Source organism: Osmerus mordax, chromosome 16, assembly GCF_038355195.1.
Source record: "Osmerus mordax isolate fOsmMor3 chromosome 16, fOsmMor3.pri, whole genome shotgun sequence".
NCBI classification, from domain to species: Eukaryota; Metazoa; Chordata; class Actinopteri; order Osmeriformes; family Osmeridae; genus Osmerus; species Osmerus mordax.
This window is the reverse complement of record NC_090065.1, coordinates 3564677-3581427: the sequence shown is the minus strand read 5'-3', so window position 1 is coordinate 3581427 and position 16751 is coordinate 3564677. Positions and strand designations below refer to the sequence as shown.

Here is a 16751-nt window from a genome sequence, read left to right as displayed (position 1 = left end):
GTATACAAATGTGTATACCTATATATTTGTATATACAATATATATTGTAGTCTTGTAACTTGACATTCAACTGAATAAAACCAAATACGCCAGCAAATGTGTTATTATCCAAATCACAGGACTATCCTATAACTCCAAATGTGACGTGATTATGTATTTATTCTACTGTTGTTTCCTAAGTAGGATGGAGGACAGCAGCATGAGACTCTCTCTCACACACACACACACACACACACACACACAGACACACACACACACACATTGGCACACACACACACTTCCTGTGTCCGGGCATTACTGATGAATGGTCATTCTCTCTGTGTGAGATCAGGAGCTAAATCACTGGGGTTCCTCTTATGCACTTCTGCTCCAGCAGAAAAGAGAAATTAAAAATCAAGCATTTCTGTCGCTGTTGCTTCTCAAACAGACTGACAGAACCCCCCCCCCCCCCCTCCATGTGGAACAGCTTTGACAGGCCGTGTTTTCATTCAAGATCAGTATTCATCTGAGAGGAAGGGAGAAGGGGGGGGGGGAGTAGAAGAAGCGTGGCGGCAGATGCTGTGTTCTACCGACTGATTTGCTCGAACAAAGGGAGGCCGCGGAGGGTTCCATTCAAGGGCCTGCCTCCCGGCCTCACCCTGAGATGAGGCCCAAGGTGTGAGTGTGTGTGTGTGAGTGGTGTGAGCGTGTGTCTGTATGGGGGGGGGTTGCTAATTGACAGCCTTATGCTATAAAGATAATCAGCACCCTTTTTGGAGTAATCCCATAGGCGGAGACTCGCAGGGAAGCCAGCGTATGTGGAGCTTTCAGGGGCTCCCTCTTCTCAGGTAGGGACTTGAATCTGAACCTTTTAACTCAGGCATAATGTTAGGGACAGGGTGTCTGTGTGTGTGTGTGTGTGTGGGGGGGGGCGGGGGGAGGAGGGAGGGAGGGAGGTGGGTATGCAAGTGTGTTTGGGCTCCTGGAAGATGTGATGATGTATTTATTGTATGCTGAATGCAGGAGATTTGTTGTGGGTATGTTTACCAAATTCTCTGTGTTTTTGTTTACCAAAACACCAGGGGCTTTTTATCGAGGCTCACTGGAGAGCATGACCAATTTAAAACCACAAACCAAAAGAAAATACCAATTAAACCTTGGCTTTCTTCTCCTAGAATCCCCCTGCAGGTCTACTCCGTCAGTGGTGTTCACACTATTCGAAGGGGATTCGCAGCCAACTTTTGCAGTTTCGTTCGAACCAAAAGCTTCTCCGATCCATCGAGATCATTCCCATCATACATACGCATGCGACCCAGTACGTCATTAAAACTCTTGCAGTCTTGGTAGCACATCAATAATCAGCCTATATGATCAAATGTCCTTGGTTTCAACCCTGTCGTACGTCCTTATTCAAATGTGCTCTTGGTTTCACCCCACCCACACAGCTGTAAAACACACATAGCCTCCTCTATCCTCCAGCACGATCTAGTCTATGAACTGGGGGTTCACAGCAAGTTCATTTCTGCCCTATCTGTCTACAACCCTCATATTCATGGTACAGAATAATTTTCCTGGTTTATTCCTGTTCCTTGAAGGCATCCATTATTGACCACGGTTGGGTCCAGTATGTCCACTGCAGAGGGATCACCTCATTGGACCAGAGACAGTGCAGCAGACCTAGGTCAAACGTGTTCAAACACATTTGTTCGCACAGGCTAAGAAATTCCACTTGAATTATCATTCCTCCCACACATAACTCATGTCAAAGGGTCATCTATTCCAGCTGACTTTATGGAACCTGACAGTTTAAATGAAGCAGACCTGATGTGAGGGGAAGTGGGACAGTTTAGACGGATGTCAAAATGACCAGGCTACAGCCTATCCTCACACAACATTGATATTAATACTATCCCAGTTTAATAAGATCTAGATCAACAACATGATGACAGGTTATAGTCCTGCCAACTTGTTGTCATCCCCCAGCTAAAACGTTCAGGACTAATTGGCCATGAGTGGGTGCGTGTACTTGTGCAAATTAGTGTGCATTCGTGTGTGTATGTGCGCGCACCCTCTCTCCGAGGTGGTGTGTGTGTGGGCGTTTCAGGAGCACACTGTAACAGAGTGTGTTCAAGCCCTCCACCAGACTAATGTATGAGTTTGTAATCAACGACAGCAGAAGATGGAGGGAGCGTGTTTAATTTGACGCTTGGCTACTCTCCTCAAACCTGCCCGTCTGATGCTGTCTTCCCGGGAGCGGCCTGTGTCTGTGGCTAACGCTTAACTAAAGGCAGGCGAATGTAAATAGATATGTCACTGTCTCTGAGGAGCGGTAGAAGGGTTCATTTAAAACCGGGAAACAGGTTAGCTTCCCTATGAACGAGCGATTGTGTTTTCTGCACCGCCGAGGGGTTTGCTTGGTGTAATAAAGATACATTGCTGGGGGTTTTTAAGGTTGGGTTTTGGATGCAGTGCCAAGCCATTGTTATTGCTGAACTCCCAGTGTGCACGACTTGTACGGTCAGGGCTAATTGTGGTATTTGGCTCGGCCTACATTCCCCTCAGTGTTCCTGTTCTCTTATTCAATGTTGAAACATGCGAGGCATCATCACTGTTGTATCAAACATTTAGGAGAAATAATTATTCTACATCCTTAATTTTCCTCTCAGAGGGCTGAGAGACTAAGAATGAATTGATCATCGTTTAGAAATTCACTATCATACCATAATAAACAACACATTCATATCAGCCCATGATAAAAGTTTGTTCATAACTTTGTAATAGGTTCTTGGTGTTTCTGAAAGAACTGTTGAAGGTCAAGAAAATATGCCCCCCCCCTCTGTCTCTCTCTCTCTTTCTCTCACTTTCTCATTTTCATTCATACACACGTAAACACAAGAACACAGACACACACACCACACACACCACCTCCCAATCTGAAACTACAAGTGAAACAGATGATGTACACTGTCAAAGACAGGTCAATAGGCTCAGAGGGAGATGCATCACGAGTCAGCATTCTGCACCACTACCGCAGGAGTTGCTACATGTTGTTCATTTGTTTTCATGTAAAGGGGAAGCTGAACATTTGTTGTGATTCCGTTTGAAGATGAACTGGATTTGTTCTTCTGTCAGGCCGTACAGCAGCTGCAATAAATGAGAGGGTCTGGGATCACTTTCCTCTGCTGCCCCCAGCTTTCTACGATTGATTGACTGTTTAAATAACAATGTATGACAAACTAGAGAGGGTACAATTTCTGGGGAAATTGTGAGGTGTGCTTTTGTCCGTTGCAGCTTGAGAAGTTTTTTATTTCTTTTTACAGTATCACCTCCACACCTATTGTTAAACCTATTGTTATTATTAGAACTTAATATCTAACATACAAACATTTGGAGAAAGACAATGTTTTTCCTGGGTGGTAGACTACAATGAAAGGAACTGTTGCAACCAAATCCATTGATTAAAACAAAATTCTAGTTTCGGAAATTCAGGTTGCTCAAATTTGAACAGTAATTGAGATCTGAATTTTACTGTGTTCAAATTTGAGCAACCAAAATGTTTTGATCAGATCTTTTTTTTACATTCAAAATAAATTCATATTTCAATATTAAAGAGGTGAATTCAAAACCAACAAATTCGATGGTATTTAAATTTCAATATTAAGTATTCAGTGACTTCAAATTCAAAACATGATGTCATCTATTTGCTTCCATACGGCTCACACTCGAACATAGCAGAGCACAGCACCAGCAAGTCCTACTACAACCTTCCTTATACACCTTGAAGTATGGCTTTCACAAAGTTGTTTGTTAGACTAAGTGTGTAAAGACTAGCATTTTTTTTTGTCCACAGCTATGTATGTGTCCCATGGCTGACAACCTTCTCAAAGACCAGTTTCCTTTGAAAAACTAATTATTTTGCTCCTTCGGCTCCTGGAAAGTGTTTGTTGTCTCCGTACAGTGTTTTTCTGCTGCTCTCTCTCTCCACCTGTCTGTGTAGCCGTGGAGATTACTTGCTTGTTCTCTTTCCGTTTCCATCAAACGTCGAGCTTTTCCCTGTCAGTCTGAGCAGTGAAATGGATGGAGGCAATCTCTTTCTTTAAATGTTCATCGATGCAGAGAAACAATCTCCTTGGCTATGACAGAAGCAGAGCCGCAGAGGTCCATTGGGAATGCAGATTTCAACGGGCTAATGGCTAAAATCAGACGTTCAGGGGAAACAGTATTGATTACCTCAATTTCTTCTCAGTCAACTTATGTCCAAATAAACTAAATGTTGTTCACTTTCAAAAGTGACTGCAGTGTGGATGAAAACCCTCATCTCTAAGACACTGCATGCGAGACCCCACATTTCTAAGGTTAACTGAGCTGAAGCCAGCATGTAATCTTATGGGGTCAGGGCTTTCTGTTCAGTTCTTAGACAGTTATTGAACCACCTCAGTTACCTCAGTTAAATCATACAGTCTAGGCCTACAGTTGTTAGCAAGTATGTAATGTATTGAAGAATTGGAAACGAATGATTTCTGCATTCTGTACCGCAAGCAGCTAGTCTGTGACTTTATAAGAGAATAATAAGTGATGAGACCTAGCCTTGATATTCCTCTACTGACCCCTATGCTGTAAAGATTAGCTTTTAATTAGTTTGTGGAGAATTTGTGAGCCTTTAGTCAAAGCACTGCCCTTGGTGGTCAAGGGAGATCAGGGTGTTTGTGTTTGGACTAGTTCATGTACAAGAGGACTCTTTCGGACTCGTGATTTCAAGTAGACAAAGGGGATCTAAAGGTCAACTTGATTTGCATAAAAACCAATTCAATCTATTAAACTTTCCAAGGTACACCATTTTAATGGAAACAGGCTTTTATATCCAAATGGTTAGAAAGACAGACACTATCCTTAAGAGAATTGATGACTGCTTTACATTTGGATTTTTTTTATATGTCTGAGTTATTTGTATTATGTCACTCTTTCCTCATGTCTGTAGCTCCTGATCTATTGTTGTTGACATGTCTGTAGTTCCTGAGATGTGTCTGTAGTTCCTGGTGGTGTGTCTGTAGTTCCTGAGATGTGTCTGTTGTTCCTGGTGGTGTGTCTGTAGTTCCTGGTGTGTGTCTGTAGTTCCTGGTGTGTGTCTGTAATTCCTGGTGGTGTGTCTGTGGTTCCTGGTGTGTGTCTGTAGTTCCCGAGATGTGTCTGTTGTTCCTGGTGGTGTGTCTGTAGTTCCTGGTGGTGTGTCTGTAGTTCCTGGTGTGTGTCTGTAGTTCCTGGTGTGTGTCTGTTGTTCCTGGTGTGTGTCTGTTGTTCCTGGTGTGTGTCTGTAGTTCCTGGTGTGTGTCTGTAGTTCCTGGTGTGTGTCTGTAATTCCTGGTGGTGTGTCTGTGGTTCCTGGTGTGTGTCTGTAGTTCCTGGTGTGTGTCTGTGGTTCCTGGTGTGTGTCTGTAGGTCTAATGTTTGCCTGATGTCTTCCAGGGAAGTGTGACGACTCCCTAGCCACTCCTCTGGGCTACAGCTTGTTCTCAGGCTCGTCGGTGCTGTCTACAGGGTATGGGGCCGGATACGCCAAGCTCAACAGGAGAGGAGGTAGGCTGCCTTGCATCCCTCACAGCCACGTCTGGGGGATCACTGTGCCTCGGGAATCAGCCTGTCACTCTCTGACATCTGATTTATTCTGTTTATACCTCCACTCTGACAAGTGTACTGAACTGATGATTCTTTTTGTTCTTCATCGCTCTGTCTCTCCTCTCTCTTTGCTTTCTCTCTCTCTCTGTCTCTGTGTGTCTCTCTCTCTTTCCCTCTCTGTCTCTGTGTGTCTCTCTCTTTCTCTCTCTGTCTCTGTCTCTCCTCTCTCTTTTCTCTTTATCTCCCTCTGTCTCTGTGTGTCTCTCTCTTTCTCTCTCTGTCTTTGTGTGTCTCTCTCTCTGTCTCTGTGTGTCTCTCTCTTTCTCTGTCTCTATATGTCTCTCTCTTTCTCTCTCTGTCTATATGTCTCTCTCTCTTTCTCTCTCTGTCTCTGTGTCTCTCTCTTTCTCTCTCTGTCTCTGTGTTTGTCTCTTTCTCTTTCTCTCTTTGTGTCTCTCTATCTATCTCTCTCTGTCTCTGTGTCTCTCTCTCTTTTCCCCTATCTCTTTCTCCTCATACGTACATCCACCCCTGTTCTTCCTCCCCAGGTTCCGGGGGATGGTCTCCCGTGGATACGGACCGTTACCAGTGGTTACAGGTGGACCTGGGCAGCAGGAAGCAGGTGACTGCGGTGGCTACGCAGGGGAGGTACAGCAGCTCTGATTGGACGAGGCAGTACCGCCTGCTGTACAGCGACACGGGGAGGAACTGGAGACCGTACCTGCAGGACGGCAACATCTGGGTCAGTGTCACGCCCACCATCCGCCGAAGATGTGTAGAATTGACTGTCATACCAATTGGACACCTCAGGAAGGTTTAGCTCAGTCAGACCGGTCCGTGCTGTGAACGACCGTTACCGTAGTTACCGTAACTTGGGGCAGCTTGGTGTACGGAACATTGGATGTGAGAAGCACTACTGGAGTGTGGTTGATTGTACATCCTGTTCCATCTTTTATCAAAGGGAGATAAATACGTGCGTGTGAAGGTTAGGGGGGGATCTGTTTGTTTGGCAGAAAGAGAGAGAAAGGTGTGTGATTTTTCTTTACTGAATGTGTGTGTGTGTGCGTTGGCTTTACAGACCTTTGCCGGGAACTCCAACAGCGAGAGCGTGGTTCGCCATGACCTCCAGCACGCCATCCTGGCCCGCTTCGTCCGCTTCCTGCCTCTGGACTGGAGCGAGGAGGGCCGCATCGGCCTCAGGGTGGAGGTCTATGGCTGCTCCTTCTGTGAGTGATCTGGGATCCACTGTCGCTGTCTGGCAGGCCACAAGTGCACATGGGTCAAAATACTGTCTCCTCCTGTGTTTGATTGGTCTTGCCTGGCACAGTACGACTCTGAAATGTCACTCCTCAGCTGTGTGACAGCACAGACCGTCAGACCCGAGATAAGATTTTAATGTCTTATAGATTATTTTCAAGTTCACACAGAGGTTTATTGTGGCACTGTCTGCAGTTTGACAAAGTCAGCTGTGTTTAACGTTCAACAGAAATGCCCTTTTAGTTAAAGCTGCCTTGAGCAGAGGAAAAGTTTAACTTCGGTTCTGAGCAGGGTATGAAAAATTTAAGATTACCTTGGGAAAACCACGAACGCCTGAAAATGTCAGCCAAGTTGTTTAGTTAAATCCTGTAGCAGCCTATCATATCGTGTTGGCAGGAAACTAAGCTAAAATAATCAGTTGTGTAACATGGTTTGATAAATACGCTGCTTGGTGTGATTAGCATATCATTCATAACATCCTTTCTTGTCAGGGTGGAAAATTAATCTGTGATTAATTGGATTGTGTTAATTGCTTTTGCTAGGTCATGTTTATATACCAAATAGGAAGAAAAGATCGAGGAAGTAAATTAGAACACTGTCGACGAGCGTGTTGTATACACGCTGCATTTATGGGACCAGCCGCTGAAAGAAAACACGAGTGCCCAACCAATTAAACTGCCATCTCTTGGCTAGTCCTTGCCACTCCAGTGTGGTCCTAGAGGCACCTACTAAGCTATCAAAGTTGAAATTCAACAGGTGCTTCCCTGTCCTCCTCCTCCAAAGAGATTGGCCTGAGCCCCCTGTAATGGCTGTGTTTTTGAAATCTCTGTTCAGCCAGCAGAGGTTTGAGAGATGAAAGTCTGCCCTGGGGGCGAGCGAGAGAGAGGGAGATTGAGAGAGACAGGGAGTAGATGGGAGGTGAAAGAGAAAGGGAGTGATGTAAACAGTAGCCCGGGGATGTAAACAGAAAGCTTCTCTGCTGTCTAGACACGTATTGTCAGAAAGGCAGACAGACAGACAGACAGACAGACAGGCAGACAGGCAGACAGACAGGCAGGCAGGCAGGCAGGCAGACAGAGCAGATTGTCAGAGTCAAATCTTTACCATGACAGGAGCATCGTCTTGTAATCTCCCATCAATCTCAGCCCCACATCCCATCACAACACGGGGGATGTTGTTGTTGCTGATGTCGCTCCGTGTGCCCTGTGCGTCCAGGGGCGGACACAATCAGCTTCGACGGCCAGAGCGTCATCTCCTACCGCTTCAAGCAGAAGAAAATGAAAATCCTGAAAGACGTGATCTCTCTGAAGTTCAAGACCACGGCTGGGGGCGGGATCCTGTTGCATGGAGAGGGTCAGCAGGGGGACTACATCTCCCTGGAGCTGCACCGAGCCAAACTACAACTCATGATCAACCTGGGTAAAACACTCCACACTCACTCGCTTCCTGTTAGTGGTGGGCGATACTGCAACATTTGGTATCGATCCGATACCAAGTACATACAGGGCCAGTATTGCCAATACCAATACCATACCGATACTTGTTACTTAGAAAATATATATAAATATATATATTTTTTTGTATTGGGGAAAGTAATGCATCATAATCAATATGAGGCATTACTCATCCATATGCAAATTTGAATGAAAATTGAAAATGAGAATTTCCATGATCATTGAATGATTTTGTGATTTTTCCTTGAATTAATTGATCACGATTATGATCATAATAAAACACAGGACAAAGAGGTTTGTAAAAAATACTGTTAGTATAGTGCTGAGTCGTGTTACTGTACGTGCGCGCCGGCAACAACTCACAGCCTAGCCGGGGGGGTTACATTACATTTACATTTAGTCATTTAACAGACGCTCTTATCCAGAGCGACTTACAGTAAGTACAGGGACATTCCCCCGAGGCAAGTAGGGTGAAGTGCCTTGCCCAAGGACACAACGTCAGTTTGCATGACGGGGAATCGAACCGGCAACCTTCTGATTGGTAGCCTGATACCCTAACTGCTCAGCCATCTGACCCCCATTGTTTCTGTTTGTGTCGTCATTGGCCCCTTTCAGGAAGCAACCAGTACGGTTCCATCCAGGGCCACACGGAGGTGACCAGCGGAAGCCTGCTGGACGACGACCACTGGCATTCCGTGGTCATCGAGCGTTACCGGCGCAACGTGAACTTCACGTTGGACCACCACACGCAGCACTTCCGCACCAACGGGGAGTTTGACCACCTGGACCTGGACTATGAGGTATGCGAGGGGAAAAGGCCGTTCGCCCTCTGCAGGGTGTCACACATACGTGTGCCCTCTCAGCCCTCTCTGTCTCTCTCTCTCTTTCTCTCTCTCTCTCTCTCTCTCTCTCTCTCTCTCTCTCTCTCTCTCTCTCTCTCTCTCTCTCTCTCTCTCTCTCTCTCTCTCTCTCTCTCTCTCTCTCTCTCTCTCTCTCTCTCTCTCTCTCTCTCTCTCTCTCTCTCTCTCTCTCTCTCTCTCTCACACACTATCTTTATCCCTCTCTTTCTCTCTCCCCCTCCCTCCGTCTCTTTCTCCCTCTCTCCCACACACACCATATTTTTCTCCCTCCCTCCCTCCCTCCCTCCCTCCCTCCCTCCCTCCCTCCCTCCCTCCCTCCCCCTCCCCCTCTCTCCCCCTCTCTCTGTGATGGACTGTTGCAGGGTGCTTCAGAGAGGTAGATGCAGCACTTTCGTCTCCGCCAGAAAGAACAGACATTTCTTCATTAGAAAGGTCGAGTTAATGCAATCAGGAACAAGTGAAAACGATTGCCTCCCAGAAGGCTTTGGACAGAAGCTATTGATCTGAGACGACAAATGACTCTCATATCTGGGCCCTCGTGATACTGTACCCTGAGGGGCATGGGTTCTAGCCCCAGTGGCCTGCTTACCCTGTCACAATGCTTACCCTGTCACCGTGCTTACCCTGTCACAGTGCTTACCCTGTCACAGTGTTTACCCTGTCACAGTGCTTACCCTGTCACAGTGCTTACCCTGTCACAGTGCTTACCCTGTCACAGTGCTTACCCTGTCACCGTGCTTACCCTGTCACAGTGCTTACCCTGTCACCGTGCTTACCCTGTCACAGTGCTTACCCTGTCACAGTGCTTACCCTGTCACCGTGCTTACCCTGTCACAGTGCTTACCCTGTCACAGTGCTTACCCTGTCACAGTGCTTACTGTCAGACCAACTGGACACATGTGTGGTCTAAGGTTAGTATCGGAGGCAGTGAACCACGTGTGGTTCTCAAGCAGCAATCAGGACAAACTGTTCCTTATTGACAAAAATTATTGACAAAAAATCAGACCCTGAAGTTCCTTCTCTTCCTCTGCCTCTATTCTGACCTCCTCTTACGTCTTCTCCTCTCCTCTCTCCTCCTGTCTCCTCTCCTCCCTCCTCTTACATCCTCTCCTCTCCTCCCTCCTCTTACGTCCTCTCCTCTCCCTCCTCTCTCCTCCTGTCTCCTCTCCTCCCTCCTCTTACGTCCTCTCCTCCCTCCTCTCTCCTCCTGTCTCCTCTCCTCCCTCCTCTTACGTCCTCTCCTCCCTCCTCCTGTGTCCCACAGATCAGTTTTGGGGGCATGCCCGTCTCTTCCAAGCCCAGCTCGGGGGGGAAGGAGAACTTTGTGGGCTGCATGGAGGACATCACCTACAACGGAGACAACATCACCAACCTGGTGAAGAGGAAGAAAGTGGACACCTCGAGCTTTGTAAGAGCTTCTTCTGAGGGGTCGCACTCAGGGGGCTGGGGGGAGAGTCCAAGCCCCTTCACAAGTCAATTGGGATCTCTCTTAATCATTGTTTTTGTTTGGGGGGGGGGGGTAACCCACCAAATGTACGTTTTTCATAGCACGTCAGTAGGGCTTGATATAATCATTAGGACTGAATATCGGGTAGGCTGATCTTAAGTTACTGTTCAAAATGTTACGATTCCACACGTAAGATTTCAAACACTTCTTCCTCTCCTTCTGTGCATGTTCAGATGTAGCTTAGCAACACGTGAGGGGAATACGGGATGGTCTTCCGCAGGACTAGTTCATTAATCCCAGCGCTCAGGGGCTCCAACAGAGGCCGAAATGCACCGAGATCAGTCCTGAACTCCTTCAGAAGGCTCCGTGTCATACAGGGTTTGTGGGCAGCTTGCTTTAGACACATCAGAGAGGAGAAGGTCTGGCCTCGGGTGTGTGTCATGATGGAAGAGACCCGTCTCTGTGCTGACTATACAGAAGAATATCACACAGAGACTTCGAGCCCAGCAGACTCAGGCTGTCAGGCTTCAAAAGCCCCCAAACTCGGCACAAAGGTGCAATTACTGCTCTGCTCTTTCACTACTGTGTGTGTGTGTGACGGTGTGTGGTGGCGTGTGTCCTTTGGTGCACGCATGCGAACTGTGCACTGTACATGTATGTGAGTTGCCTAGTGCAAAGCATTAATGCGAAAACAAGTATAGATCCAGTGTTAATATTGATCTCCCTTCTCCTGTACCTCTTAGCCTTGGTTTGAGCAAATGCTTTTACTAAGCGCCATGGTGGTCTGTGCTGGTTCCCGGTGTTGGGTTGCAAGCTTTCAGCCTCACTGGACCGGCCGGCAGAGATTAACAGTTTAGCAGTCAGCAGCAGAAAAATCTTCTCTGGTGAAATGTGTGTTTATAGTGTCGGATAAGGATGTGTGCGACACGCCTGATACCAGTATCAATGTGGGCTCTGCGTTTTGAGTTTCGGCTCTGTTTCCAGTAGTGGAATCATGTGGACAGAGGATAGTATGGATAGACAAAGGCGGATAGCTCGGTGATTGAGTAGTTTAGCCTGCAGATCAAGAGGTCAATGGTTCAAATCCCCCCCTGTATGTCATGTCTGCTAAGTGAAAACATTTACATTACACTACATGAGGTTTCATCCTTGGGTAAAAAAAGAGACAGGAAATGAGCGAGTGAGAGAGAGAGTGATAGAGAGAGAGAGAGAGAGAGAGAGAGAGTGATATACAGAGAGAGAGAGAGAGAGAGAGAGAGAGAGAGTGATAGAGAGCGTGAGAGAGAGAGAGTGAGTGATAGAGAGAGAGAGAGAGAGAGAGAGAGAGTGATAGAGAGCGTGAGAGAGAGAGAGTGAGTGATAGAGAGAGAGAGAGAGAGAGAGAGAGAGAGAGAGAGAGAGAGGGGAAGACATTCAGAAATGGCCCAAGCCCGGAATCAAACCCTCGTCTCCGCATCAGGGACCCAAGCCCGTATGGTACGCGCTCTACCCATCATCTCGTCACGGTTCCTCACCACGCTCTCCTCCCCGTTCCCCCCCACAGCGGAACCTGACGTTCTCCTGCTCCGAGTCGCAGAGCTTCCCCGTCTTCTTCAACAGCAGCAGCTTCCTGCGGCTGCCCGGTCAGAGTGACAGCGACATGCTGTCCGTCAGCCTGGCCTTCCGCACCTGGAACCCCAGCGGGCTGCTGGTGTACACGGCGCTGGGCGAAGGCGTGGTGGAGGTGGGCCTGACCGACGGCAAGGTCACCGTCTACATCAGCGTGGCGCAGAGAAAGAACACGCGCATCGACATCGCCTCAGGTAGGACGGGCGCACACCTCTGCTCCACCGCTTCAGGGGCGGAGGTGTCATTATACGCCGTTTTGGAAACGTCCAATCTGTGTGTGTGTGTGTGCAGGTTCGGGCCTGAACGACGGCCAGTGGCACACTGTTCACATGATGGCCTTCGAGCACCACGCCATGCTGACCATTGACGGAAACGAGGCGTCCACAGTCCGGACATCCATTCCCATCCAGATCAGAACCGGAGGAACCTACTACTTCGGAGGTACACAAGCCCCGCCCCCCAGCCCCGCCCCCGCCCCCCAGCCCCGCCCCCCAGGCCCCGTCCCCCAAGGCCCTCAGGTAGACTCCGGAGATGTGACATCACTCCTGAAACAGGTGGGTTGGGGGGTAGGGGAGGTGACACACCAGAGATGATCAGATAATGAGCCACTCAACCCCTTGTCAGAGCCTGCAGGCTCATCTCCACAGCCTGTCTGTGTGTGGTAGTGTATTTTTACACGGTGTCGATGGGAGACAAGCGTCTCCATTTCCGATATCCTTTCTGATTGGTTGGTGCCCAGAACCTGTTCGTGAAATCACACCCTTGAGCATACGTTTAAAACAACAGTTCCCAAATCATAATCAACGCCTGGCTTTTCACCTTGAAAACAACAGATAACCTAGTTAAAGCCTCACCCTGTCCGATAGACGACAGATTCTTCACCATTCACTTTGAGCTATGAATACAACCTCATTGAAACCTATGCCCCTCCCCCATATTTACCCTGATTGATCACAAGTGACCGTGTTTCCTGTTCCATCGGCAGGATACTTCCTGCGTACCAGCACGCCGCCCTCGCGACGCTCCTTCCAGGGCTGCATGCAGCTCATCCACGTGGACGACCAACTGGCCGACCTCAGGGCCGTGGAGCAAGGCATCATGGGAACCTTCGAGAACGTCAGCCTGGACATGTGCGCCATCATAGACAGGTATCGCTAACTATAGATGATATAGTCCAAGCCATTATCGACAGGTCCTGCTGACTATAGATCTAGATATTATAGACTAGTCTCCTGCTGACTATAGATCTAGATAGTATTATAATAACTAAATCTATAGTCAGGTCTAAAGGTCTATAATAGACTAGTTCAGCTAACTATAGACCTCGCCATTATGGAGAGGGTACACGTCCTCTATGGAGATCTAACCATCATAGACAGGTACCAGAGTGAAACTTCAACATAGAACCGTCAAATCCAACATAGAAGCGATCATATCCAGGTATCACTATGACACTTCTACATAACTCTAGTTATAATTGACTATTAGGACAACACATCACCACAGCAAAGACATCAACCACGTAGGTTTCAAAAGACGGATCAAACGGTTCGACACCGACACATGCTTTGCTCCGCACACCAATGAAGTGAGTCAGGTGGCTGAGCGGTTAGGGAATCGGGCTAGTAATCCGAAGGTTGCCAGTTCGATTCCCGGTCATGCCAAATGACGTTGTGTCCTTGGGCAAGGCACTTCACCCTACTTGCCTCGGGGGAATGTCCCTGTACTTACTGTAAGTCGCTCTGGATAAGAGCGTCTGCTAAATGTAAATGTAAGTTGAAGTTGAAGGAGTAACCAGCAGCTCCTCTGTGTGGCTGCAGCGCGGGGGAAGCCTTTCACCCCAGGCCCTCCCTCCTAACACGCCGCCATGTGGACCAATCAGCTTTGAGGCTCAGCGGGGGCCCAGGCTGTGTCAGGTGGCGGGGAGCAGATCAAGTGGATGTTTCACAGCGAGATCCAGCCAGACACTCCAATCAGAGGATCACAGCTAGGGTTTAACACACCCGATCCCTGCTGTTCAACACACATACGAAACACACACGCAAACATGCACACACACATATATACACACATATATACACACACACACACCAAATGCTTTTCCAAGCATAGCCAGGCTCTGACAGGAGGATGTCTTACTAAGCGTGTGTTCCCGCCGGATGCGGACGTAAACATAAGCAGAACAAACGAACACACATTCGCAGAGGCATCAATCCCACCAACACCAGGCTTAGTGAGGAGGCTGTCTCAGTCAGTGTGTGCTCCTACTGGTTACTCACACTTCCATAGGCACAAAGACAAATACACGGGCTTGAAGAATCAACACACAAATCCTTATCACGTCACACAAGATCCGAAAGTACCCATCGCCGCTAAAGGTTAGTCTAGCTAACAGGGAGAGAAAGAGAGTGGGAGAAAGAGAAAGCAACAGAGAGAGAAGTAGAGAGAGAGAGAGAGAGAGAGAGGTAGAGAGAGAGAGGTAGAGAGAGAGAGAGAGGTAGAGAGAGAGAGGTAGAGAGAGAGAGGTAGAGAGTGAGGAGCTCTTCCATTCTCATCTTTCACACTCATTAAAATCCACTCTCCCAGTGTGAGGATTTGACTCTCCAACACGACTCTGACTCACTATCTGAAACACAATCCTTATCTCTCCATTCGTATTCTCCTCCTGCAATCCGGACTGAAACCCCCACATCCTACTGAATCCCCCCTGAAGTGCTGAAATGGTGGGAGACCCAGTTTGAAATGCCAGACGGGAAGATGGTTTGAAGAAGCCACTACAGTTCCAATCAATATCACAGGAGTAGTAGCGATAAGTCTAAATTAAAACTCAACTCATAAATATTCAACTTTCAACTGCATTTCACTTTGCCGTTCAGCCATGTCAAATGTGGAGATTGTGTCTGGGCGCTGGGAGCTGTACCTGTGTAGCTGTACCTGTGTACAGCTGTACCTGTGTAGCTGTACCTGTGTAGCTGTACCTGTGTAGCTGTACCTGTGTACAGCTGTACCTGTGTAGCTGTACCTGTGTAGCTGTACCTGTGTACAGCTGTACCTGTGTAGCTGTACCTGTGTACAGCTGTACCTGTGTAGCTGTACCTGTGTAGCTGTACCTGTGTAGCTGTACCTGTGAACAGACATGGTGATGGCCATGCCCTCGTTGTGAACTCTTCCCGGGGGAGTAAGTCAGATCACTTCAAAGCAGGGAAGGGTTAACAAGGGGCTTTGATCTCACCATCAGTCTTAGCAGCAAGTCTGCACAGAGGAACCTGTCCTCACACTGCAGGTGGAGCTGATGTAGCTGAGGTGGTTCGCTGAACCGTGCCCGTGTGTTTGATAACCTCCCTGTGGTTCAAAGCTTGGCCTCGGCTCAGCAGGTTAACGCAGTCTTGAGCGGTCCAACGAGGCCCAGGTCCAGTGCTGGTGTATTCGACTAGGCAGGAGATTTGAGGGGATGGAGATTGTGACTACAAATCCCAGCATGCATCATAGTTCCGATCTGGTTGGTTCCAATCAAACCCCCAATTGAAAGTCAGTCATGTCTGTGTGGTTATTGCTGTCACTTATCATGACCTTTTCAGCTTCTGCTGTGGTATTATACAAAGGTCAGCTTTTCAATTATACAAGCATAGCTTTTAGTGTGATTATAAAACTGTGATATAGCAAATTAATTATTCGACACAATTTTACATTCTTATCATTTACAAACACGGACGTCTTTAAACAGATATCACAAGCGCACGTACAACATACATTAGAGAGGGAGAGAGTGGAGATGGTGGAGCCAGCGGGAAGACGGCTAAGTAGTAATACCCCCTCCTCTTGTTTCTCTCTCTACCTCTCTCTCTCTTTACATCTCTCTACCTCTCTCTCTTTTCATCGCTCTACCTCTCTCTCTTTACGTCTCTACCTCTCTCTCTCTCTTTACATCTCTCTACCTCTCTCTCTTTACGTCTCTACCTCTCTCTCTCTCTTTACATCTCTCTACCTCTCTCTCTCTCGCTCTCTTTACATCTCTCTACCTCTCTCTCTCTTTACATCTCTCTCTCTCTTTACATCTCTCTCTCTCTTTACATCTCTACCTCACTCTCTCTTTCTCTCTACCTATCTCTTTACCTCTCTCTCTCTTTACCTCTCTCTCTCTCTACCTCTCTCTCTCCTGTAGGTGTGTTCCCAATCATTGTGAACACGGAGGCCACTGTTCCCAGACCGGGGACACCTTCAGCTGTTCCTGCAATGGAACCGGATACACTGGGGCCACCTGTCACACCTGTGAGTACACACACACACACACACATATACAGTACACACACACGCTCGTACACACACACACTCCCACAGTGTTTTCAGTGTGGCAGTAAGGTGACGAGGCAGTGTGTGTGCGCTCCCTCAGCGGTGTACGAGCAGTCCTGCGAGGAGTACAAGCACCTGGGGAAGACTTCAGGGACGTACTGGGTGGACCCAGATGGCAGCGGCCCAATCGCCCCCTCCAAGGTCAACTGCAACATGACGGGTGAGGTGCGCCGTCGGCCCAAA

At 47.8% G+C, this 16751-nt stretch overlaps 1 protein-coding gene across 1 annotated transcript in view; it reads left to right on the top strand.

The window, feature by feature from the left end:
• The window catches only part of cntnap2b (contactin associated protein 2b), a 33429-nt gene that overhangs the window by 2681 nt on the left and 13997 nt on the right, over positions 1–16751 (top strand). The window contains exons 2-12 of the mRNA XM_067252520.1: positions 5443–5553; positions 6141–6334; positions 6671–6818; positions 8065–8268; positions 8919–9103; positions 10428–10571; positions 12154–12412; positions 12510–12659; positions 13204–13366; positions 16381–16487; positions 16609–16728. Coding sequence (XP_067108621.1) covers positions 5443–5553; positions 6141–6334; positions 6671–6818; positions 8065–8268; positions 8919–9103; positions 10428–10571; positions 12154–12412; positions 12510–12659; positions 13204–13366; positions 16381–16487; positions 16609–16728 — 1785 coding nt within the window. The remainder of the gene's footprint in view (positions 1–5442; positions 5554–6140; positions 6335–6670; positions 6819–8064; positions 8269–8918; positions 9104–10427; positions 10572–12153; positions 12413–12509; positions 12660–13203; positions 13367–16380; positions 16488–16608; positions 16729–16751) is intronic.